The 25,625-nt window shown below is 37.1% G+C and overlaps 1 protein-coding gene across 4 annotated transcripts in view; it reads left to right on the forward strand.

Annotated features, from left to right (window-relative positions):
* The window catches only part of chico (insulin receptor substrate 1 chico), a 172,665-nt gene that overhangs the window by 70,350 nt on the left and 76,690 nt on the right, over positions 1 to 25,625 (forward strand). For all 4 annotated transcript variants that reach the window (XM_068302383.1, XM_068302384.1, XM_068302385.1 and 1 more), the window contains exons 5-6: positions 6,713 to 6,903; positions 7,204 to 7,456. In XM_068302383.1, coding sequence (XP_068158484.1) covers positions 6,713 to 6,903; positions 7,204 to 7,456 — 444 coding nt within the window. The remainder of the gene's footprint in view (positions 1 to 6,712; positions 6,904 to 7,203; positions 7,457 to 25,625) is intronic.

The following is a 25,625-nucleotide window of genomic DNA, read 5'->3' on the forward strand; positions in this document are numbered from 1 at the left end:
AAGGTCCAAAATGAATATGAAATTCAGAGAGAAGAAAAATAACCCAGTCTTCATTCGATGAATACAAAAAATGAACTGATTTTATTCATCAAAGTGTTGTGTATGTAAATGAACTCTTAGACTCTAGGAGGCGACAATTGTTCTTAAAGATGCTTATTTTAATGTTTATATTTCATGCTCAGCGTTGCCGACTTGATATTGGTCCGTTGTTATAAAATATATTAAACCAGAGGGCGGGGGCTACCTTCGACCGATTCAAAGTTTGCACACCGTTGCAAGTTTTTCCTTATTCTTTCCTCTTTTTTCAAAGTGGAAAAACGTTTTAAAGGGTTTCTTTAGTCTAATGTTTGCGAAACGTCTTACATAGGAAAAAACGAAGTTATTAATCAGAGTCACTGTTTTCCACCGATTGTTCCTATGGGACGTTTTTGATATAGTCACCCGGCACAGCAATTAATAGATATATAAAACTGACAAAGGTTTAATTTGAAAGCAATCGCGTCGAAAGTAACGAAGTTATTGACGAAAGTCACTGTTTTCGACCGATGGTTCCTATGGGAGCTATATGATATAGTCACCTGATCTTGATCAAATTTCTCACAGTCGTATAGAACTTTAATAAACTCACTAATATTTCAAGACAATAGCTCAAGTTATGGAAAAAAGTCACTGTTCGTAACTTTGACGTTTATATGGGACCACTATGGTCCGATCCGTCTGAATCCGAGTTATACAACCTGTGCACTATATACAAGCCTACATGAAAAATATCAGCTCTGTAGCTCTTACGGTCTAGGATGAGTTTGCGCTGATCCAGACGGACGGACGGACAGACGGACGGACGGACATTTGAACTTGCCTCATCATGCTGATGAAGAATATATATACTTTATATGTTCGGAGATCCTTTCTTCTATGCGTTGCACACTTCTGACCAAAATGAATATACCCTTTTTGCTAGGGTATTAATATATACATATATATAAACTATGCTTATTTTAATGTTTATGTTTCATGCTCAGCGGTGGCGACTTGATATTGCGTCGTTGTTATAATCTTAAGTGTTTTTCGAGAGTGCGGATGCATGTTTTATTTTTTTTGGTTTTAGGAAATAGTTGTCATATGAATCTTTATGACTTATGTATTTTTATACCCTTGCAGAGGGTATTATAAAATTGGTCAGATGTTTGTAACGCACAGAAGGAGACGTTTCCGACCCCATAAAGTATATATATTCTTGATCAGCATGAGAAGCTAAGTCGATATAGCCATGTCCGTCTGTCCGTCTGACCGTCTGTCCGTCGGTGCGTACGCGTTTTACTCAGCCATCTTAAGAGCTATCGGGATGAAATTTTTTTTGGGAGCTTTTTTTTACCCGGGTGAGATAAAGTATGAAAATCTTTGGGATCGGACTACTATATCATATAACTCTTTTTTTTTTTTTTTTTTCTTTTTCTTTCGTCATTGCTTCTGCAGTTGCTCCCCTCATCGCCCCCATCATACCATCAGTGCTAGTGGCTTTGTTGTTCTCTCTGCTTTGTGCTTGTGCTTAGCTTCTCTCCCGCGTAATCACTTTTGTAAGGCCGCCTCTCAAAGCTCGGCTTATAACTGTTCTTGCACTCTCTGTTGTGCTGTGCACTCTAGCTGTCTCTTTGTTTTATTTGTAATTATTGATTATTTTATCAATAATTATCTTTGTGCTGTGAATTTAATTTTTCTATATATTCTTATATATATATAATTTTTTTGCCTTTCTTTCGGCTTTTCAATGGCTTGTTGTCTACCTAATTGCAAACATTCTGATCGTTTTGATGATCAGTACAGAGCAATATCTTGTTGGCTCTGCGATAATCTTATTCACTTAAAATGTGCTGGCCTCAATGGCCGCGACTACGACAAATTTTCTGGTTTGTCTGTTTCTAAGCCTGAGCTTGGCTTAATGCGCTGGACTTGCCCATCTTGTGCTAGCCAGCAGCTTGATTTTAGCCGTATGTATAGGGATCTTCGTTTAAGGTTTCTTTCTTTAAACAAACTGGCCAAACAGCTGTCAAACGAGTGTGACTCTAGCGTTCAATTATTGTCGCAATTCAAATTTGTTCCACCTTCTGAGAAATTGCACAAGAAATGTACCCTTGAGTTGCCTCGTAAGCAGTCGCCAGCTCTCTCTATTACTTCCTCTCCGATTTTACTTTCGCCTACACCATCTTCTTGTCCCTCTTTATGCTCTTCTTTTCAGATTGAAGTACCCATTACAAGCCCTGGTGTACCTCAATCTATCCCTCACGGGAACTCTGATCAATCACAGGATCATGCCGGCTCTCAATCACTTGCGGATCCCAATGCTCCTCCGCCTCCACTAACTGTAGTGCCTCATCGCAAACAATTATTTATTTCTAGGCTTGCTCCAGATACTTCTGAGTCGTCTGTGGCAGCTTACATTGGTAATATTTGCCCTGCTAAGGTTTTAATTCAAAAGTTTAAATTTTCTAGGCCTCGCGAAATCTCCTCTTTTAAAATTACAGTACCAAATGAGTACTTCTCAGCTATGGTTGACCCTAATTTTTGGCCAGAGGGCCTAGTTGTACACGAGTTTGCGCCCAATAAGCGCTCTCGTCCGTTGCCTGTCCACCTTCCTACTTTATCTTCTGCTTCAAAAAACTAATAACGTCTAGTCTTTGCATTCATTATCAAAATGTAAGAGGACTTCTTACCAAGCTGTCGAACCTTTTCTGTGATAGCCAAACCTTTTCGGCTGACATATTAGCTTTCTCTGAAACTTGGCTTAACTCCTCTGTTTTAGATAATGAAATTCTTTCTAATAATTTTATTTCTTATAGGCTTGATCGTGTTGGTCGTCGTGGCGGTGGAGTAGTCATTGCTGTAAACTCGAATCTGTCTTCAAGTGTGGTGCCGATTGATCTCCCCTTAGGTGTTGAGTTTATTTGCGTCGAAGTTACATGTTCTAACTTTAGCCTATATATCTCTTGTTCATATATTCCTCCAGCTTCTGATATCATGATCTACGTGCACCATGCTGATGCTTTACGAACTATTTTTGGTCGTCTTAAAGATCGTGATGTTCTTATAGTTTTAGGTGATTTTAACTTGCCTAATATTTCTTGGCTTGTTGATGATAATCTATCTTTCTTAATTCCTTCATCTCAACATGTTTTTCTTGATAGCCTACTTGAATGTCCACTATATCAGTTGAATTCTTTCCTTAACTGTTCTAAAAGAATCCTTGATCTTGTTTTTGTCTCTGATCCCACTGTTAGTGCTGTATCGCAAACACAGCCACTAGTGAAACCTGAAGATCCTTATCATCCTACCATTGAAGTTACTATTTCTTACAATTCCGTTACTAATTTATTTAAAAACATTTCAAATTCTCGTCGTAGATGTTTTCGTAAAACAAATTTCAATCTTCTTAACAGCCTTATTTTCTCTTTTGATTGGTCGTTTCTATTTGAGTGCTGCGATATAGATTGTGCAGTGAAGTTTTTCTATTCTGCTCTTAATTCTCTAATTGATAAATGCGTTCCTTATGTGAATGTCTCTACCGTCTCCAGCTCGCCAGTCTGGTTCACACGTAGGCTCTCTAATCTTCGCAACATTAAATCGAGATATTTTAAAAGATTTAAAAAAACTGGTTCGCGACTTGACTATGCAAATTATTGTATAGCTAAATCTCAATTTTGTCTTTTAAATACTCAATGCTACAACAATTATCTCGTTCGCTGTAAGGCTGAATTTTATAATAACCCCAAAAGATTTTACAACTTTGTCAATTCCAAAAGACGCTCTAATGTCCTACCTTCCACCTTCAGACTTAACGATCAGTCTGCTAATAATGATTTAGATATTGCAGATCTGTTTGCTAAATTTTTTCAGTCGACATATTCTACTACTGCTTCGGATCCCACACCCTATCCCTTTTCAATCCCACATTTAAATTGTATGTTTTTTCCCAGTATTACTGAAGACTGTATTCTCTCTAGCTTGTCATCTATGAAGTCTTCCTTCGTTCCCGGGCCTGATGATATACCTAGTTGCATCCTTAAAATGTGTTCGATTTCCCTATCTAAGCCTTTAGCTCGGTTATTCTTTATATCGAGTGAGACTTGTAGATTTCCTGATATTTGGAAGGAGTCATTTATTATTCCGCTTTTTAAAAAGGGTTGCAAATCGGATGTTTCCAACTACCGTGGCATTGCCAAACTTTCGGCAATACCTAAACTGTTTGAGAAAATTATTACGTCTTCCCTTCAACATCTATCCAGATCCACTATTTCTCCTTGCCAGCATGGTTTCATGAAAGGTCGTTCGTCGCTTACCAACCTTCTAGAATTGACTACCCTAGTACACCATGGCTTCCGTAAAAAGTGTCAAACTGATGTTATTTATACTGACTTCAGTAAGGCTTTTGATACGGTTGATCATTCTTTGCTCCTCGCGAAACTTAACATCATGGGTTTTTCCCCAAAACTATTGGCTTGGTTAAAGTCGTATCTTATTGGCAGAACCCAAAAGGTGTCTTTTCGTTCCTCGATATCTAAAACTGTTCGAGTTACGTCAGGTGTACCCCAAGGCAGTCATCTGGGCCCACTATTATTTACATTGTTTATAAATGATTTGCCTTTGGCCTTGGCTCATTCACGCGTGCTCATGTTTGCGGATGACGTCAAGATTTGTTATTCCTATAATGATCCTTCTTTCCAACAGTACTTGCAATCAGATCTCGATGCGTTCTGTGATTGGTGCCACGTTAATAAATTACACCTTAATGCCTCTAAATGTTCTTTTATGACTTTCAGTCGTTTGTCTCCGCTCCTAGCTCATTACTCTATTAAGTCTGTTCTGTTAGATTGTGTTCCATCATTCAAAGACTTAGGCGTTATGTTTGACCCTAAACTTTCATTTAATGTTCATATTTCTTCAATTGTCAACAGAGCTAGCAGCCTTCTCGGCTTCATTAAACGTTGGGCCAAAGAATTTGATGATCCCTATGTAACAAAGGTTTTATACACTTCGTTAGTTCGCCCTACTCTAGAATATTGCTCGCCAGTGTGGAACCCGCAATATGATGTTCACCAGCGTAGTATTGAATCGGTACAGAAGCAATTCCTTAAGTTTGCGCTACGCGGTCTAAATTGGGACCCGGGTCTTCGCCTACCTTCTTATTCTGACAGACTTCTTCTTATTAATCTTCCTTCACTTTATAACCGTAGGCTTGTTTTTGGCATTCTCTTTCTCCATAAACTAGTCAACGGCGAAGTCATTTCTACGAATTTACTAGATACGCTGTATTTTTGTGTTCCCTCACGTCGGACCAGAAACTTTTTTCCTATTCACCTTAGTAGATGTCTGACTAACTACTCTCTTCACGAACCTCTTCGTGTTCTTTGCCAATCTTTTAACAACCTTTCTCACCTTATCTCTCCTCATCTTTCTGTCACTTCTCTTCGCGCTATACTTTTTAATCATCTACAGCGAAACCAATGAAAATATTCTGGACTTGGATTGGCTGCAACTCATCCCTGGCCACATTGGCTGTGAATCGGGGCATAGCTGGCACCTTGTGCAAATAAAACACCTCCACCGGGCTGGGGATGTTTAGTTGTATATAAAGCTAAGCTACCTTCTTCATTTAATTACTATCTGTCTTTAGCTTAAGCTTTTTCGTCGACTGCTGTGTTAGTTGACGTAAATAAATAAATAAATAAATAAATAAATAAATAAATAAAAAAATTTTTGCAAAAATTGGAGTATCCCCATGAAATTTACCAATATAATAGAATTTGATATAAAATCTCAGATCCCAAAATTTGATCGGATAAATAGAACACAAGTTACAGTCTATATAAATCGGTTCAATCGCTGCCGGCAGCTCTGCTTGCTGCCTACTACGTCATCATCAAATCAACAGAGCACATGCATACACACACAGACGCAACGCTACATAAACTGTATGTGTATGCGTGCGTTGCTTTGCTTAGGGAATGAGGGAAGAAGAAGAACAAATTGTACATAGTATGAAGAGTAAAATTGTTTTGTTTGTATATTAATGAATTGAGTTGCAGAAAACAAATTTTGAACATGTGAAATTATTATTGTCAAGGACTGCAAGGGTATATAAACTTCGGCATAGCCGAATTTAACTTCTTTGATATTTTTTTGTATGTTTTTCTTTCGTTTTGTATATTTCTTTGGTGGATCTGTTCTGGTGCAGCCATTTCAGATGAACATGATGTTTATTCTTAAACACATACGATAATTTCGCGCGCAAAAATAAATTTTTTTCAGAAACTAGTGCGAATTTAGTACTTATTATTTGCAAGTTTGTGAGACAGACGTTTTCTAACCATTCTGCATTAATATCTTAATTTCGCGAAAAATCTAAAAACGATAATATTGCGGAAATGCGTCGATTTATACTTTACATTGTCGGAGATGCTTCCTTCAATGCGTTGCACACTTTAAAAATGAATATACCCTTTTTGCAAAGGCATTAAAAGTTGTGTTAGTCTAAGGTCAATAAAGTTAAGTTTTTAAGGGTGATCTATTATTTTCATCATGAGTGTATAAGTATGTATTTAATTTCATTCCTTAAAATTGAGTTTGCACATATTTGGACTTGAAGCTTACTGAAGTAAATAAAAAGATATTATATTAAGTAAAAATAAAAAAAAATATTTTTTTTTTTTTTTTTCAGTGCGATGTCTGCTAAATCTGAATCAAACATGAATGTATTAAACGTTTGTCAAGGTGGAAGATCCGATATAGTTCCCGAACCTATGAGAAAACGTTCATCATCAGCAAATGAAGCATCTAAACCAATCAACGTGTTGCACAAGCGGCAAAATGCTCTTGATATAAGAAGTAGCATATCTCCCCATCATTATAGTAAGTGAATTTTATAGCATATTAGATTTGCACTTTGGTAAAAAAATTGCTAACACCTTTTTAAGGTGTGACCCAGGGAACTGTCAAGAGTATGTTAAACTTGAAACGTAAAAGAATGCATGAAAAAATAATGGATGCCATACTCAAGGGTACATAATACTACAGAAGGTTCATGGATCAAATTTTTTATTTAAAGTAATTGTTTTGGTCTTACGTATTGAAACAATCAGTTTTTCGTGCTACATATGTTTTATTTAGCTAATAACTCGGTATACATTGTGTAATAAATTTTCCTTAAAGGTTATGGAAGAGAGAGATGCGATAGTTTGCCGACAAGAAATATAACTTGTATTGACAGCAGCAACCAATCATTCATTGTCTCAAGTAGTGGTATCAGAAGCAATTCCATATCTGGTGTCCGTCCACAACCAGCCAATAGGTATAGTACCAGCTCACCTTTAAACACTCCTATGAGATGCTCCGAGTCTGAAGAATCTTCTATAAGTGTTGATGAAACCGATGATACCGGAAGCTTTAGCCATTACCGATTGAAGTAAGTTGGTTTTATCAATTTTTAAAATAATGTTATTGAGAGTTCAACAAAGGCAACAAAGTATATGTGCATTGTCAATTTTTAATTTTTTTAACTTTATTTAGTATAGTTGTTTTGCTAAATATATACATTTTTAAAAAAATATCTTTAAGAAATTTAATTAAAAAAGTTAATTTCTAATGAAATAAGTATATGCTCAAAATGTGAAAAGGGGAAAAATTAATAATTTGTTGTCTTATCCAATCAAATACATTTATTTTTGCAATAGTTAATGTGTTTCCGCTTATTAACCAAGATTTGATTTTTTCATTTGATACCAATCTTTAAGATTTTTAACAGTATCAATCTTGGTTATTCTTATAGACATTGCTTGACGATATTTCTCATAGATCTTCAATTGATTTTAGATACGGGCTGACCGCAGTCCATTCTAAAATAGGTATTTTTTTCTTGCAGTATGAATTGGCGCGTTGTCCTATTGGAAAATCCACTCAACTTCGGTCTCCCACAAACTCGAAAACCACTGTTTATAACACTACACATTTATATATTCTAACCATATGTATCACTGTATTTGTTGTCGCAGTCATGGAACATAGTGGAGACTTTTCTGTATGTACAAATGCTGCCTGAAACATTATGTCTCACGTGGTTGCAGTGTGCAAAATGAGTAATGAGTAGCAATGCAAATGTAAGATTGGAGAGTTTCCAGATAGCTTGACACATGTAGATTTCCTGTGCATATTTCGTCAAAATGCTGTGGTAAGTCATTGCAATCACTTTTGATGAAAAAGGCGCACGGTTTTGCCTATTGGCATTTTACATTCTAAAAACCATAGCTTTTAAACCGAGCAATTTTAAAAATTTAAAAAGCCTATGATAAAGAATCTCTTAAGCTTCAAAATAAATGTTTGCCAAAAGCGCTGGGTGTTCGTGGTGCAGTAAAATTCAAGGTCAAAGTCAGAAAATATTTTCAAGCATGTTTTTTCTCGAAAATTTGAATGAAAACCGGTTTCTTTTTCATCCAATAAAATTGTTTAAATAATAGAAACGGCAACCTTTTCTTCTTTTGAAATCATTTTTTGCAGTGTTGGTGAAATTATTCGGCCTGAAAATCACTGTTTAAGAATGTGGTATAGTAGTACTGCTTTTTTCATTCCCTTTTACACCGATTACGCTTTTTAGTAGAACTACCACGTGTTTCGGTTGGAAAAAATAATAGAAACGCTCAGTATTTTTCACGTCAAAAACATTTTAGATCTCATAAAAGTTAATTTTTGGTTTTATTTTAATATTCTTTATTCGGTCCACCCTTACTTTTTAACACTTCGCGGCAACGACGTCCCATGGAATCAACTAACTTAGCACAGATTGCTGGGTCTATAGAATACCATTCATCCTGGACCTTTTCCCATAAACCTTGCTTTTTTTTTGGTTTATAACCAGCAATCCTCTTCTTTAATATTCCCCAAAGATGTTCTATTTGGTTTAAGTCCGGGGACTGAGACGGCCACTCCAAAACATTAAGTTTATTGTCTTTGAAACACTTTTTTGCCAGCTTGGACGAGTGTTTGGGATTATCCTGCTGATATTCCCATTTCAAAGGCATTTCTTCTTCGGCATAAGGAAGCATAGTATTGGTAAGGATATTTACATAGTCGATGGCACACATTTTATCCTTAATCCAAAATAACGAACTTATCTGCATCTCCAAAGCATAATGTTTCCACCTCCGTACCTAACGGTCTTTCCAGTATGTTTAAGATCATAAGCAGGGTTTTTTGACTGCTTTACAGACACCTTGTCATTAGATACAAACAAATTGACCTTTGTTTCATCCGACCATAGCACTTTTTTTCAAATTGGCCCGAAGCACATGTTGAGTAGCAAAATCTATTCTCCGTTTTATATTTTGCTTGCTCAAGCACGGTACTTTTCTAGCACTATATGCCTTTAACCCAAATGATACCAATCTTGTCCGGATAGTTCTACTCGTCTAGCTTATTTTTGAGCTTTTCCGATGAAAGGAATGGGTTTTTTTTTTCGCTTTTCGCGAGATGACCTGGTAAAATTTTGATGTTGTGGTACGTTTTCAACCTCGATTTTCTTGTTTATATTTATAATGAATAGCTGAAAACACTTTTTTTAGGTTTTTCATGATTTCGCTTTCTTCCTCTGCACTCCTCAGAGTGCTACGACCCGTACTGCATATAACATTAATAAATTAAAACAGAAATTACAACCAATTTTAATGGATATTAAATACTTTTGATGTAGAATATTAAAATAAAACCAAAAATTAATCGGTGTAAAAAGAAATGAAAATAGCATTACTACTATACCACATTCTTAAAGAGAGATTTTCAGGCCGAATAATTTCACCAACACTGAAAAAAAATATTTCAAAAGAAAAAAAAGGTTGCCGTTTCTATTATTTCTTTCAACACTGTATATTCCATCCACTTAATTTTGCAATGCTAATTGCACTTAAAAGTAAATGCGGAAATCCAAAAGCTATTAAACTAAAAGTAACTCAATTATCTAATACCTAAAATTAGATAACCCTACTGTATGTTTGGTATTTTGCTGGATATTAGTATTTAATTTTAGTGTGCTAAATTTGATTGCATAAGGTAGAAAATTACGGGAGATAATCAAGTTTTTTTAAATTACGGGGGCGAAAAGGTCAATATTTTTCACATTTACTAACCAAATATACATACCAAATATGGTGTCTCTAGCTAGAATAGTTTTTGAGATAAACGTTTTTTTTAAATTGCGGGGGCGGAAAGGGGCGTGGAAAAATTTTGAAATAAACTCGACCAATTTACGTACTTCACGAGTCTACATACCAAACTTGGTGGCTCTAACTTTTAAAGCCTCCGAGATCTAGGTGTTCAAACGGACAGACGGACAAGGCTAGATCGACTCGGCTGTTGATCCTGATCAAGAATATATATACTTTATGGGGTCGGAGAAGCTTCCTTCTGTCTGTTACATACATTTTGGCGACTTTAATATGCCATTTCACCCTATGGGTGTATGGTAAATTTATCATTTATTCCCTAAATGTCTTAACTTTAGACGCCCCTAGCGCCCATGAATCTCAAACGAACTCGATTATCAATGTAACCTCCGCGAGAGCTCTAGCACTAGCTAAGATTGAGCCTGCCGCTTCCAAACGTGGTAGTTTTCGCGGCCCACTAACTTCTGACACGGATAAATATTAGACATTTCTCTTTCGTTTTAAAAGACATTAAAAGACGTGTGTTTAGTTTCCAAGAAGATAAAAGACCAATTAAATGAGTAATAAGTAGTGATAAGTAGCAATACAAATGTAAGGTATAAGAGATGCCATCTGGTTTCATTTAATAAAAACAAAAGACAACCAAGTTGACCTAATTTAGATGATTCTCTGACATATACATATATATTTGATGGTTTTGCAAATATCAAATACGAATTGGATGATCTTGGCTAACATTAAGGTTAATTTTTGTTAAATTGTTAAAATTTGCACAATTTTTTCAATTATTTATTTAATTTCCAATAATTTGTAATTAATTTATTTAAGTCAACTAACAAAGCAGTCGACGAAGAAAGCTCGTCTCTATATTTTTGTGTTCCCTCACGTCGACCAGAAGTTTTTTTCCTATTCACCTTAGTAGATGTCTCACTTAGAGTAGTTAATGTTGTAAAGTAAAGGAAGAATAATAGGAAGAAGTTTGTCAGAATAAAAAGGTAGGCGATTATTCGGGTCCCAATTAAGACTACAAAACGCGAACCTGAGTAATTGCTCTTGTACGAATACTGAAGGGGAATTCTGCACCGCAACTAAAAACACGATCTTCCTTTCTTGAATTTAAAAAAAAAACTGTTTTTTAACAAAAGTATTGTGTATATAAATGAATTCTTTGACTGTAGGAGGCGACTATTATTCTTAAAAATGCTTATTCTAATGTTTATATTTAATGCACAGCGTTGGCGACTTCATATTGCGCCGTTGTTATAATCTTAAGTGCTTTTCCACAGAGTGTGGTCGCATGTTTTGTTTGGTTTTTCAAGCCATACTTGATATATGAATCATTAGGAACTATTTTTGTTTTATGTTTTGTAAATTTTGTTGGTCGATCTGGTTTGGTGAAGCCATTTCAGATGAACACGATGATTACTCTTAAACATTCTGCCACGGGCCGCAAATACGACGTTTTGGGATTTCCGTTTAATTTTAAGTTGTCTTATACAAATTATTATTAATAATAAAATTAGTAAGACAACTAATATAAAGGAAGCATGACCGGTTACATGATGGACGTTTAAACCTAGTAATTCAATATAATGTTCCTTTAATGATTGTAACTGGCTTCCTATTTTCCCCAAATCTGCTGAATGGTTTACTATGTTTGCTTCTACTAGATTCCACACAGTGTTTGCAATGTTACTAATATCGCCTACGTGCGACGTTTTAATAGCTACATACATATATACGAATCTGACTATATGCTATGATGAGCCACTAAAATTTTAACTTCTGCCCTAGCTGTGCAGCCTGATCTAAGGCTCAAAATTCCTTGTTCTGGTATAGCCACTATCTCTTGCGTTAGTTTTAGGTGGAACCTTGAAAAACCAACTACTGATGCTATCTAATTCTACCCAGTAAGATTTTGTCTCAAGCATCGTTGTGTATATGCAGTTAGATTTGGTATTTTGTTTAAAAGCTGTCAGCTCACAGACATTATTATTGGCACTACTTCATGGCCAACTTCCTTTACATGTTCTCCTATGCGACTGCCAGTTCTGACATTATTGCAATGCTGATTCGGACATTAAATGATACGAATGTATTTCAAAATTATAAATTAAGTACTGGCTGGCTATACGGACCATTACCATTTGATTATTGTTTAATCGTACAGGCCGTGGAATAACTTTATAGAGAAAAGACGTATGTCTACCAAAAAGTGGCATTTTTGCATTTATAATTAGTTTTCTGTCAATAAAAATACCTTTTGCCGTCAACAGAGTATATATATCTTTTATAGGGTTATATACCTTCTTCGTCAAAAAAAGAGAAATGTCTGGATTTTTTTCTAGGTATGTAGCGATTATTTCATTAGCCGAATGTTTTTATTTTTTGATAGTACACTTTATTAACAAAGTTTGTTCAAAATTTCGTGAAAAATATTGAATAGTTTTTAAGGCGTGGCTGTTTTTGGAGGAACCTTGCGATGATAATTTCCCAGGTCGAACAGGTTAATTGAAACCATAAAACTAAACACATTTCATAAGTTATGTGTATTTCCTTGTGCTTGAACGATTGATTTTATAATTTCTTTTTTGTGCATACGAAAACGTTTTATGCCAAAAATGAACTTTTTGGTCGCTAAAAAGTTAATTAAAAAATTCATTTCGGCGAAAAAAAATGTTGTGTGTGAAAAGTCGATCGTTCAAGCACAGAAAATTTCATTACGAACATTTAAAAAAAAAATTTGAAGCAAATCGGTTCAGTAGTTTTCCGCCAATCCCGATCACCGCAAAGTCATTTTGCAAAAAAAAAAACTTTTTGAGATATTTGCATTTAAAGTTTCAAGTTCAGGTTCTGGGCCGCAAAGAGGCGCGCTGTTAAGATGGCTGTAACTATTTTTCTACCAATCTCTATGAAAATTTGGGAAAATATTCTTAAGAAGTTGTTCTCTAAGATAAAACACTAAAAAAAAATTTTTGGATTTTTTGAAATCAATTCCGAGGTAAACGTCTTGTTTAAGTTTGGGAATAATGAATAACTCTACCGTCTTAATGATTTGTCTGTACTTAATTTTAGTTTCAAGTCTACCTACTACTCTACTTGGTTTTCCATTCGCCGTATGGATTCTATCTGAACACTTTTTATAATTACCGGTTTCTAACAATTCTTTGGCAGCCATTCCGCCTACACAACTAATGTTTGCTCCTGAGTTTTGCAAAGCTTTGAATTTTTTGTTTTTTATCGTGATTTTCGTATTTAATCGATCGTCAAGTTGAGTAAAGATGGTTGAAACGATCTTATGATGACTAGCGCGAATCGCTTTCCAAAAATTTCTTATACGTATAGTGGAACGTCTGGGTTTTTTAAGATAATTTACATAATCTATTTCTTCAAATATCCTTTCGCGTACCTTATTGTAGTTTTGCAAATGAACATGATAGGGTTCTATTTTAGTTTAAATGTTTGTGTTTCTTGGGCTCTATTCTCCATTTGAATACTATATTTGACGGATTTTACGGGTGTGCTTTGTGATGTTTGGGAAACACACCCGACGTTCGATTTCCCGTTGGATTGCATTTCGGGCATCGTGGTTTAAATATATCTTTAGCGCCTCGCCCGCAGCAAAAGATACTACGCTGTTCTAAGCAGTCATCGAAACGGTGGCCACGTTGGTCATTTCACCACCTTGGACTGGTTGGGTATGCTGTTATAGCAAGGACTTCCTTACATGATTCTTTATCAATTGTTTGGTCTAATTTTTCAAAGGTTTCAGTCAATTCGTTAACGTATGAGAGAATCGTGCGTGGCTTTAACGATTTAATTTCGTTATAAAACTGTTCGTGCTTGCGTACTTCTACGAGTAACTGTGAATTGTGTGTGATTTTCAGATGGAGTAACTCATGATGAAGACTGGATTTAGCATTCCTAATTAAAAGTGCTACCAACTGTTCTTAAGTCTTCAATAGCATACTGGTAGTCGTCAAAAAATTCGGTTTAACCTTGGCGTAGTTTTCTAATCATTTCCCGGATATCTAAGTCTGTTTCTACATCTTCGATATTTTACGAAATTCGACACAAAATGTTTCCCAGGTAAGGTTGCTATGGTTACTATGAAATTTCCAATACCAATCGCTGGCTTTACCCGCAAATAATAAATATAATATATTGTCGCAACCAACACATAAATTGGGTGGACTTCGGAGTGAGATTACAAAGGTAGAGATGGGGGCCAAAGACACAGCGATGTAACTGCATTTCTTTTATAGTAAAAATAGAGAGCTCACTAGTGCACGGATCGACATAGTGTTAGGTCCGCAAAATACGTCTTTATTGATAATCGCTAACCATAGCAGCTTAATTAACTAGGTCTTAATTGTTACTGTTGACCATATCAGGTCTACTTATGACTGATGAGCCATCGATATCTATAATCGGGTTACATACTTATTTTGCCATACATTTCCATTTGTTCTATATTAAATATGATTGTCTTAATGTTATATTATTTTATATCATCTAAACACCAACATACTCCCGGCCGTTGAACACTTGTTCAACGTTATCCCCAGCCTGCACGAGAAAAAATGGTATTGTTAGCGCTACGTAGGAGACGATAACATGGTGCGTCGGCTGGCTGGGGTCTTCTGGTATGTTCCAGTTTAGCTTAGTTTCCAGTTTTCCTTGAATGTTGCTAAGTTCGTCGTAGCTGCATCTTCGTGAATTGTGTTGTCGTTGGCGCTGCTTTGGCCCACCAAATCGGACATATGACAATTTCATTGTGTCTGACGTAGCTATACGGTGACCTGTTATTCAGATCACAGAATTCCTTGCTGAATACGTCAGGTCTAGGGTTAACAATCCAGTTTTTTTGACAGTGACACCTTGTATATTATCGTCACATGTCACTGCGAGTTCAATTGGTCTGGTGGTGGCAAAAATCCACTAATTTTTGTGATATAAGTCGTACCACACGAATGACCTGTTTCTTTGTTGTATGTGACAACTTGATGATTTTGCGTTTTTGAATAGCTGGAACTCACAGTTACTATTAGCCGTAAACGTCGTTTGTTTATCAAAACAAATATATTGCTCGTTGTTGAGATGATGGCACTGTTCCGAATTTTCTCTTGAGAGCTCAATGTATTGATTCTGTTCTTTGTAGACAGCAATAATGGAAGTTTTAATGTTAATGATTACAGTCCCGTGAGTTGCAATTGCTGGACTGGGAATCAGGTTATACAGTTGCACTGCCTGCATTGCCACCAATGGAAACGTGACTTTAAATATCACATGATTGTTTGCGATTGTGCCTTGTGCCTTTATTTAGCCGTATAATTGCAAGACGTCGTGATCTGGAACTGACAGATCCAAACCTAACGGAAGATGTCTCTTATGTTGGTTCAGATGTTCCCGAAGCTGGCCTGGTGATAGTAGTAACGGGCTTTTTTTGCTATGATGGGCATCTGCAAATACTCGGAAAATTTCGGTTTGAATTCGTTGCAAATTCCCTGCAGTCACTGTCATCTGGGTAGTTAGCGTGATATACCATTGCAATGCTTTTACCGCATTGAACTGGACTTTGGTTATGTCGTTCATTTGTTGTTTCATTAGTTTCATCTGATTTTCAATTGTGGCTTCTTCTCGCTTAATGATATTTATTTATAGACAGATGTCTGGTTTTGCAGCAAATTCAATAAGTAGTCTTGATTTGATTTAACCTTTCGTATCGTGCCTGACATCTCTGTTGCATACTTGGAGTCCAGCACACCATATAAACCGTTCGCAATGTTCCCAATTATATCTAATGGTGATCGTCGTTGGCGTTCTATGTGAAGGAGATCGTTTCCTGTCCTTAGCTCTGAGTTGACATGCTCGAAATGTCTCTGCATTGCGGTGCACGCCTCTGGAACCTTCATTAACACGCATATTTCTCCAACCTTTACTACTCCGTCTGAAAATGTTTTCAGGTTGGCCCAATATGGTTCGCGATCGTAGTATGCCACAATAGTCCAGTCAGACATTGGCATCCTTCCTGTGCCAATACTTTCATAGTATATGGCTGGTTTGGTTAGTCCTTTGAGCAAATGCTATGGGAAGTAATAACATCATGTAGTAGGCTACATATAAGTTCCCTTGTCTACTTAGAAAATAACCCTATTGTATAACCGGTATTATATAGTGATTAAGTGTTAGCGATATCAACACTGTGATATCGATGACTTCTAAAAAGAGACAACTCGGATACTTCCTTTTTTTCTGAACAGCTCGCAGCAAACGGACGTATAATAAAAGCGGAAAATAATTAAGCCATCCATTGTAATTTGAAAGTGAAACTAATAAAAGAATAAACAATTGTACCTCTTACAATCTTACAATCAGAAGTGGTTCTTACTCGCCATGAACGAAGTCAACTACAATCTGTGTTCGGTGGTGCTTTTGAAGCAGTGGCTACATAGCCTAGGTCAGCCAACAACGGGCACCAAAGCCCGCAACATTGTTACAGTTACGCGCAGAACTCAATGCAACCAGAATGATGATACAGAGGTTGTGTCTCGAGGTTTCAGATGGAGCAAGTGGCAATCTGTCAGTCGATTTCCTTGACAGCATTATTGACGTCAATATCTACAGTGGCAACGCTGGAAAAAACAACAACTGCAGTGGCAACGCTGGAAAAGACAACAACTGCAGTGGCAGCGCTGGAAATGTCAACAACTGCAGTGGCAGCGCTGGAAATGGAAATCAACTTTACTTGGCATTTGGAAATAAAATGTCGAAAATGTTTGGTTCTTATTTCGATGAAAAGATGAGGCTGGCTTATGAGATCAACATCGATATGGAGGAACTGTTGTAGTGCATCATTAAAGGAATATCATCCAAAAGTTTACGCGATCAATCACGTATCCAGTGTTTCTCTGATCCAAGGCAAAACCTTCAGGCGTTTTCATTAGTGCATCTACCGGAGCAAAAGAATCATCCTATTCAAACACAATCGAACAGAAAGTCTTGTAACAGCGTCAATAAGGATGTGCGTTGCGTGAATTGCAATTCCAAGGGTCATCTGGCAACTGATTGCCATAAACCGAAAAGGGAGCGAGGATCTCGCTACGCTTGTGGTGCATTTGGCCATTTTGTCGCCATTACCAAATGAGTCTATGAGTCACGATGTAGTTCTTAGAAGAGACTTTTTATCAGCATGTAATTTAAAATTCGATCTAAGCGCACTGAAATTGGTTACAATACAAAAAGTGGAGACTGAAAACAGAGAAGATACAAATACTTCTAACTTAAACTATAGTAAACAGTTAGATGAAACATTTAGTAAACAATTAAATAAAACAGTTAGTAAACAGTTAGATGAACAGTTATTAAACCATTAGAAGAAACAGTTAATGATCAGGTAGACGAAGCAGTTTGTCCAAAATTAAATAAAACAGTTAGTACAGAGTTAGATAAAACAAAAAGGATACATTCTGATAGGACGTTAAATGAGCAGAGACACGAAATACTTACTATCAAATATTAATTACACTGAAGACACAATTGATGATTATAATTGGGACGAAACACTGAATTATGATACCAAATGCAAACTAAGACAAATAATTAAAATTTAGTCGTTAAATGCTAAAATCCCAGAAGAGCCAATGACCAGATGTGAAATCAAATTAAACTTGGAAAAATCCAAACGTTTTAGTTGTTCTCCCAGACGCCTTTCATATACAGAAAAAGATAAATTGCAAACCTTATTAGATGATTATTTAAAAAAAGGAATTATACAGCCGAGTGAGTCGGAAAACGCGTCACCAATCGTGTTAGTAAAAAAGAAAACAGGAGATATCCGCTTGTGTATTGACTTTAAAAAACTAAATAAAATTTTAATTAAAGACAATTATCCATTAGCACTTATAGATGACTTACTTGACAAATACATAAGTAAATAAAACTGTGTTCACAAAATTAGATCTTAAAAATGGATACTTTCATGTGTATGTAAACAAAGAATCTATCAAGTACACCTCGTTTGTCACTCCGTTAGGGCAATACGAATTTTTAAGAATGCCAATGGGATTAAAAAATGCTCCAGCAGTGTTTCAACGTTTTGTAAATAAGATATTTTGTGATATGATTAAAGAGAATAAGTTAGTTGTATATATGGACGATATAATGGTCGCCAGCAAGGATCCTAAAATTCAAAACTTAAAGAAATTATTAGAAAAGGCTGAACACAAACTATATGAGATGAGAAATGATGTGATTTATAGGAAATCAAAATCATATTGAAAATTGTCTTAAATGTATTGCCTATTCTCCAAGATCAGGAAAAGAACAAGGTTTCATACATACATTGTATACCTAAAGGCAATAAACCATTTGAATCGATTCACATAGATCATTATAAGCCAGTGAGTGCTGGTAGAGCAAAACAGCATATATTCGTTGTTGTTGATGGTTTTACGAAATTCGTACGTTTATATACGACAAAAACAACTAGTACTAAAGAAGTTTTGTTTTAGAAGCTATAGTAAACCAAAGTGTATTATTTCTGATAAAGGTAATTGTTTTACTTCAAGTAAGTTCGACGAGTTTATAGAAAATTATGGCATTAAACATATTAAAATCGCGACCGGATCTCCACAAGCAAACGGACAGGTAGAAAGAATAAGCCGATGTTTGGGCCCGATGATTGCAAAACTAGTTGATCCTGAGAAGGGATTGCATTGGGATTTAGTGGTAGGACAGGTGGAGTATGCAATGAACAATACACAGCATCGAAGCGTAAAACAACTACCAAGTGTTATGTTATTTGGAACGTCACAATGAGGGCTAATAGTAGATGAATTAAAAGAAAAACTAGAATTGGTAAATCAAGATATCACGCAGAAGAGTTTAACAAAAATCAGAAATGATGCAATTGCGGTTCAAAATAATGCTCAGTCTTACAACAAAGCTTATTATGATAAAAGCAAACGAGAACCAAAAGAGTTTAAGCAAGGTGACCATGTCATGGTAAAAAATTTTGATATAACAGTTGGAACAAAGGACCTTACCGAATAGAAAAAGTTTTAAAAAATGACAGATTTTTACTAAAAGATGTGGAAGGTTTTCAAGTATCTGGTAACCCATATCAGGACGGTTGGAGAATTCAAAATATAAGACACTGGATCAAAAAATAAAAAATCATAAAAGTATTAAATTGATTACTATGTTACTTAATAATAAGAAAAAATATATATAAATGTATAGAAATAAGTTTATGCTACGTGATCAGAAGATCCAAATGTCAGAATGGCCGAGTTGTAGTAGGCTACATATAAATTCCCTTGTCTACTTATAAAACAACCCTATTGTATAATCGATAACCGGTATTATATAGTGATTAAGTGATATCGATATCAACACTGTGATATCGATGACTTCTAAAAAGAGACAACTCGGATACTTCCTTCTTTTCTATAAAGGTCGCAGCGAACGGACGTATAACAAAAGCGGAAAATAATTAAGCCATCCATTGTAATTTGAAAGTGAAACTAATAAAAGAATAAACAATTGTACCTCTTACAATCATTAGGCAGATCGTCATTGCCAATGGTGGCAGACCGAAATACAACTGTCTTTTTGTCTCTGGTTCTGCAGTGTCCTTTATACCAGGATTTTCTTGGGAGATCGATTCTGTGCCATTTGTCTCGATTTTGCGTTTTATCGCCGTCTCTCTAAGCAAGGGAGACAATTTATGGATAGCCCGCTTGTAGGTGCCTCTGGCTGTTTTAACGTCCACCACACGGACGTATGGGGTTAAAGCTGTCAAATCGTTGGGATAGTCTGAGTTTGGCGTTAATGGACAAGAGTTCAGCACTGCTTCAACATTGACAATGATGGTAGACAGTTGTTCAAACGTTAAGTTTGCTGTCGATACGTTTTTCAACAGTAAATGCTTAGCGGACTTTTCCGCAGCTTCCCATAATCCTCCGAAATATGGAGACCGTGGTGGTATGAACTTAAATTGCACTCCTTTTTGGTTGCAAAATTCCTTGATAGTACCTGCTGCCTTTTCTGAGAGTATTGTATCGGTCAGTTCCTTTAGTTGAGTGTTTGCTCCAACAAAGTTTGTTGCATCATCGCATTATAATGTCTGCCACCTTCCTCTGCGCTCAATGAAGCGCAAAGCATACAAATACTGCAATATAAGCTTTGTCGGGAAACTTTGTGATGGATACTGAATGGTCCACAATAGTCTACTCCGGCGTTGAGAAACGGTCTATTCTGAGATACCCGGTGCTCAGGTAAGTAACCCATGACTTGTTTAAAGAACTGAGGCCGGTATTTCGTGCATGCTACACAGAATCACACTTCGAATCATCGGATTTACCGTAATGATGTGGTACTGTTGCCGAGCTATCCCTCGTAGTGCCTCGTGTCCACAATGAAGATTCTCTTCATGAAGTTTCTGCAGTATCATTTTTACCACCGGATCATTATTCGGTAAGAGATATGGATTCCTTGTTTCCGTTGATACTGGTGCTAGTTGTAGCCGAGTTGCTACTCGTATGATTGAATGTTAATCCAGAACTAGTGGCAATGTTGCCACCGTGCTTTTGCGATCCAGCGGTTGATCAGGTCGTTTCTTTAAGTGTCGTACTTCATATGCAAATCCTGTTTCTTGAATTTGCTTGATGATTATTCTTCGTGCTTGGTCCAACTCTTCCAACTCTAACTGAGTCGTTGGTTTCCTGTTCTGCTTGTGACAAAAGCGTATCACATACACCACTATTCGCTGTAGCCGGTAAAATGAATTTCTGTGATTTACCGTATATATCCATTCACTCGTGTTGTTTGCAGTGGCAGACAACATGCTGAATACCTTGGTTTTCTTCTCAGCGGTATCCATCGTTTGCTCTGTAGGCTTAAATGGAGCTGGCTAGCCACGTTGTGGTCCATGCAAAAATAGAGTTCCATACAACCATAATGTATGTGTGCTAAGCTGGGCTGCTGATATGCCTCGAGACAGAACATCAGCTGCGTTGAGCGCTGATGACACAGGATGCCATTGCCTTGGATGTGATACTACATGAATTTTGGTCAACCGATTAGCCACAAACGTGTGGAAATGTGATGCCCGTGAGTTAATCCAAGAGAGTACTACTGTTGAGTCTGACCAGAGAAATGATTCAACACTTTCTGATCCCAATTGGAGATCCTGTCGAACTCTATCTGTGAGTTCAGCTCCAAGCACAGCTGCACATAGTTCCAGCCGTGGTAGTGTCTGCTTTTCAAGGGGAGCCACTCTCGACTTGACGCACAACAATCTGAACGAAATTTGGCCATTTTTATTGGTTGATCGGACATAAACTGCCTCTCCATACGCCTTTTCTTATGCATCAACAAATGTATGTAGTGGGGACCTTGCCCTCAAAAATATGCCTTGGAATTTTCATGAGGTTTAATGCCTGTACATCCTCTTTGTAGGCTTCCCATTGCTTCTCCAAATACGGCGGCAGGTCATCATCCATCTCAATGCGTTCGATAGCAACATGTTAAAGAAACATTTTCGCTCTTGCCACTACCGGTGCGAACAGCCCTAGAGGATCGAAGATTTGATCGACTTCAAATAACACCACTCGTCTGGTTATTTCTTTTGTATGCTTTTGAGCCTTTCCACATAGCTGATCTTCCTTGGGTGCCCATATGATTCCCAATGTTTTCACACTTGTTTGTTCCAGTGTGTCACCGAGATTGATGTCAGCAATCGTGTCTTCCTTTCTGATTTCCTTTAGAATTTGACTGCTATTCGAACACCATTTTCGTAAGTTGAAACCCTTAAGCCTAAGGATTTCTAGAAGCTCTTGTACTATTTGCAGGGCTTCTGATAAACTATCTGCTCCTGTGAGACAATCATCAACATAAAAGTCAGTTTTTAATACTAATGCTCCAGACGACCAGTCACTTCGTCGCTAAATATGCGGCTGATGTGTTTCCATAAGTCACCGTTTTTAAACGATAAAACTTTACTTGTTGACTTGGATCCTTTTTCCACACAATCATCTGATTGAATTGATCGGCAGGGTTTATCCAAACTTGTCGATACATTTTTTCAATATCCGCGTGAACACATATTTGTGTGTCCTGAACCGCAGAAGAATTGAGAAGAGTTGACTCCGTAAAACGGGTCCAGGATATAAAATGTCGTTCAGTGATTTTCCTGATGACGTTTTGCATGATGCATCAAGTACCACTCTTTTCTTGGTGGTGGTACTTTCTGGCTTTAGTACACAGTGATGCAGTATAAAGTAATGGTTCTTAGGAATTTGTTCTACCATTACCTGCTTCATATGTCCAAGGTGTTCATATTTTGACATACATTTTGCATACTCCTTTTTAATGTCAGGGCTCATTCGCCGCTCTAATAACATGAATCTTCTCATGGCTACTTCTCCAAGAGATGACGGCTCTTCAGCAAATGGAAGCTTTACAATTAGTCGATTGTCCGCCGCCGTGTGTAGGATATCGAGGAAGAATTTTTCACAATAGTCTTCCTCCGGACTCCTGTACTTTTTTATTGGCTCTAGTGTGTCTAGCTGCCAGAGATTCCTCTGGATTTGTTATGCCTACCATACATGTGATTGCGGCTGACGTTGACATATTAATTCTGCCAGCAACAATCCATCCAAACTCTGAATTTTTTTATGTTGGACGGTTTCGATTGCCCCGTCTTCTTTCTGGTAGTAGTATAGCATAGTGATCATCAGCTCCCAACAGCATATCAATTTTTCCTGGTTTATCAAAGGTTGGGTCCGCTTATTGAATGTTGTCTGGTAATGTGACTTTCTGCGTTAATTGTTCTGTGGGTTGGTCACCTATTATGTGTGGCAATACAAATGCATCAACTAGCATTGCTTGTATCTTGTTTTATCTTGACCTTACAACCATGCTTTCTCGCGCCTTGCTTATCTGTGGTTGACCACCCACTCCATTTATGTGCACATGAGTCTCGTTAATTTTTAACGATAACTTTTTTACCAGTCTCTCTGAAACGAGATTTACTTGTGAGCCGCTATCCAGGAGTGCTCGAAATTCTCCTCTCCTTTCATTGATCCCTTTTCCCACTACCTTGGCCGTTGGCAACAGGGTGTATTTTCTGCCAATTCCATACGCAGAAACTGCAGAAGCAGAGGTAGTAGCTTGGTTGCCTGTTTCTGAATGCAACATTGTGTTATGTTTTTTATTGCACTTAAAGCATCCCCTCTAAGAGCAATTTTTTCCCGGCTTGAAGCAATTGACACACAATTTGTGTCTCTGCACCCAATTAAGCCGCTCTGCTGCGGATTTGATTTTAAACTTTTCACATTGGAAGAGTTTGTGCTTTGCTTTTTCGCAAAAAGCACACAATGTACTGTTTGTCCCAGATGCTGTTGTGCATGTCATCCTTGGATTTAGTTTTTCAATGTTGCGATTTTCGTTTCTTGGTTTCCCGATCGCCTCTTACGTTAGGAAGCGCTATTCCAAGAATGATAGGAAATCCTTTACTTTTTGCAGATCCCTTGTATTGGATAGAGATTGCTCTTATAGTGCGTGGTTGAATTTTCTTGTCATATGAAACATTATGACAGCATCTGATGATTCCATATTACCGCCTACATTTTTTAAGGTTTGCAATGATTCAAAAATGTTATCTTACAAATTTATTACAGAAGCTGCGTCATTTCCCACATTTGGGTGATCAAACAGCTTTGTTAGTATGGCTGTTACTAGCACTATTTTATTGTTAAATCGTTCCTGCAATATTGACCAAACAGTGTTGTAATTGGCCTCTGTTAATTCCAGGTGCCGTATCAATCTCTCTGCTTCCCCAAAGAGATTTGATTTTAAGTACCACATTTTTCCATTTCAAATTTTGGAATGGGAATTTTGGGTAGTTGCAATGATTGTATCGATTGCAATACAGGCCCTGGTTGTATCACTACATTGTCTGCTGCTGCCACACAGAAGTTCAGCATTGTATTTTCTGCGGCCACAAATGTAGTTATATTATATCCGGCTTCGGCTGGATTTTCAGCTAGATGCTAATGCATCAACAAATGTATGCAGTTCCTTTGTAGTGGGGACCTTGCCATCAAAAATATGCCTTGGAGTTTTCATGTGGCTTAATGCCTGTACATCCTCTCGGTAAGCTTCCCATTGCTTCTCCAAATACGGCGGCAGGTCACCATCCATCTCAATTCGTTCGGTAGCAACATGTTGAAGAAACATTTTCTCGCTTACCACTAATTGAACTTCTTTGGGAGACCATATGGTTCCCAATGTTTTCACACTTGTTTGTTCCAGGTGTCACCGAGATTGATGTCAGCAATCGTATCTTCCTTTGGAATATCCTTTAGAATTTGACTGCTATTTGTACACGATTTTCGTAAGTTGAAACCATTAGGTCTCAGGATTTCTAGGAGCTCTTGTCTTATTTGCAGGGCTTTTGGTAAACTATGTTTCCTGAACCGCAAAAGAATTGAGAAGAGTTGACTCCGTAAAACGGGTCCAGGATATAAAATGTCGTTCAGTGATTTTCCTGATGACGTTTTGCATGATGCATCAAATACCACTCTTTGCTTGGTGGTGGTACTTTCTGGCTTTAGTACACATTGATGCGGTTTAAAGTAATGGTGCTTGGGAATTTGTTCTACCATTACCTGCTTCATATGTCCAAGCTGTTCATATTCTGACATAAATTATACATACTTTTCTTTATGTCAGGGCTCATTCGCCGCTCTAACGACATGAATCTTCTTATGGCTACTTCCCGAGATTCTCGAAGAGATGACGCCTCTTCAGCAAATGGAAGCTTTACAATTAGTCGATTGTCCGCCGCCGTGTGTAGGTTATCGAGGAAGAATTTTCACAATACTCTTCCTCCGGACTCCTGTAGCTTTTCATTGGCTCTAGTGTGTCTAGCTTCCAGAATCTTTCTAGAGATTCCTCTGGATTCGTCATGCCTACCATTAATGTGATTGCAGCTGACGTTGACATATTAATTCTGCCAGCAACAATCCATCCAAACTCTAAATTTTGTGATGTTGTTGTAATAGCATAGTGATCATAAGCTCCCAACGGCATATAAATTTTTCCTGGTTTATCAAATGTTGGGTCTGTTGTCTGGTAATCTGACTTTCCGCGTTATTTGTTCTGTGGGTTGGTCACCTATTGTGTGGCAATACAAATGCCTCAACTAGCATTGCGAACTTGTTGTATCTTGATCTTACAACCAAGCTTACTCGCGGCTTACTTATCTGTGGTTAACCACCCACTCCATTCGTGTGCACATGAGTCTCGTTAATTTTTAACGATAACTTCTTTACCAGTCTCTCTGAGACGAGATTTACTTGTGAGCCGCTATCCACGAATGCTCGAAATCCTCCTTTCCTTTTATTGATCCCTTTT

This window comes from Drosophila tropicalis, unplaced genomic scaffold (assembly GCF_018151085.1).
Source record: "Drosophila tropicalis isolate 14030-0801.00 unplaced genomic scaffold, ASM1815108v1 contig_980, whole genome shotgun sequence".
In the NCBI taxonomy this organism is placed as follows: Eukaryota; Metazoa; Arthropoda; class Insecta; order Diptera; family Drosophilidae; genus Drosophila; species Drosophila tropicalis.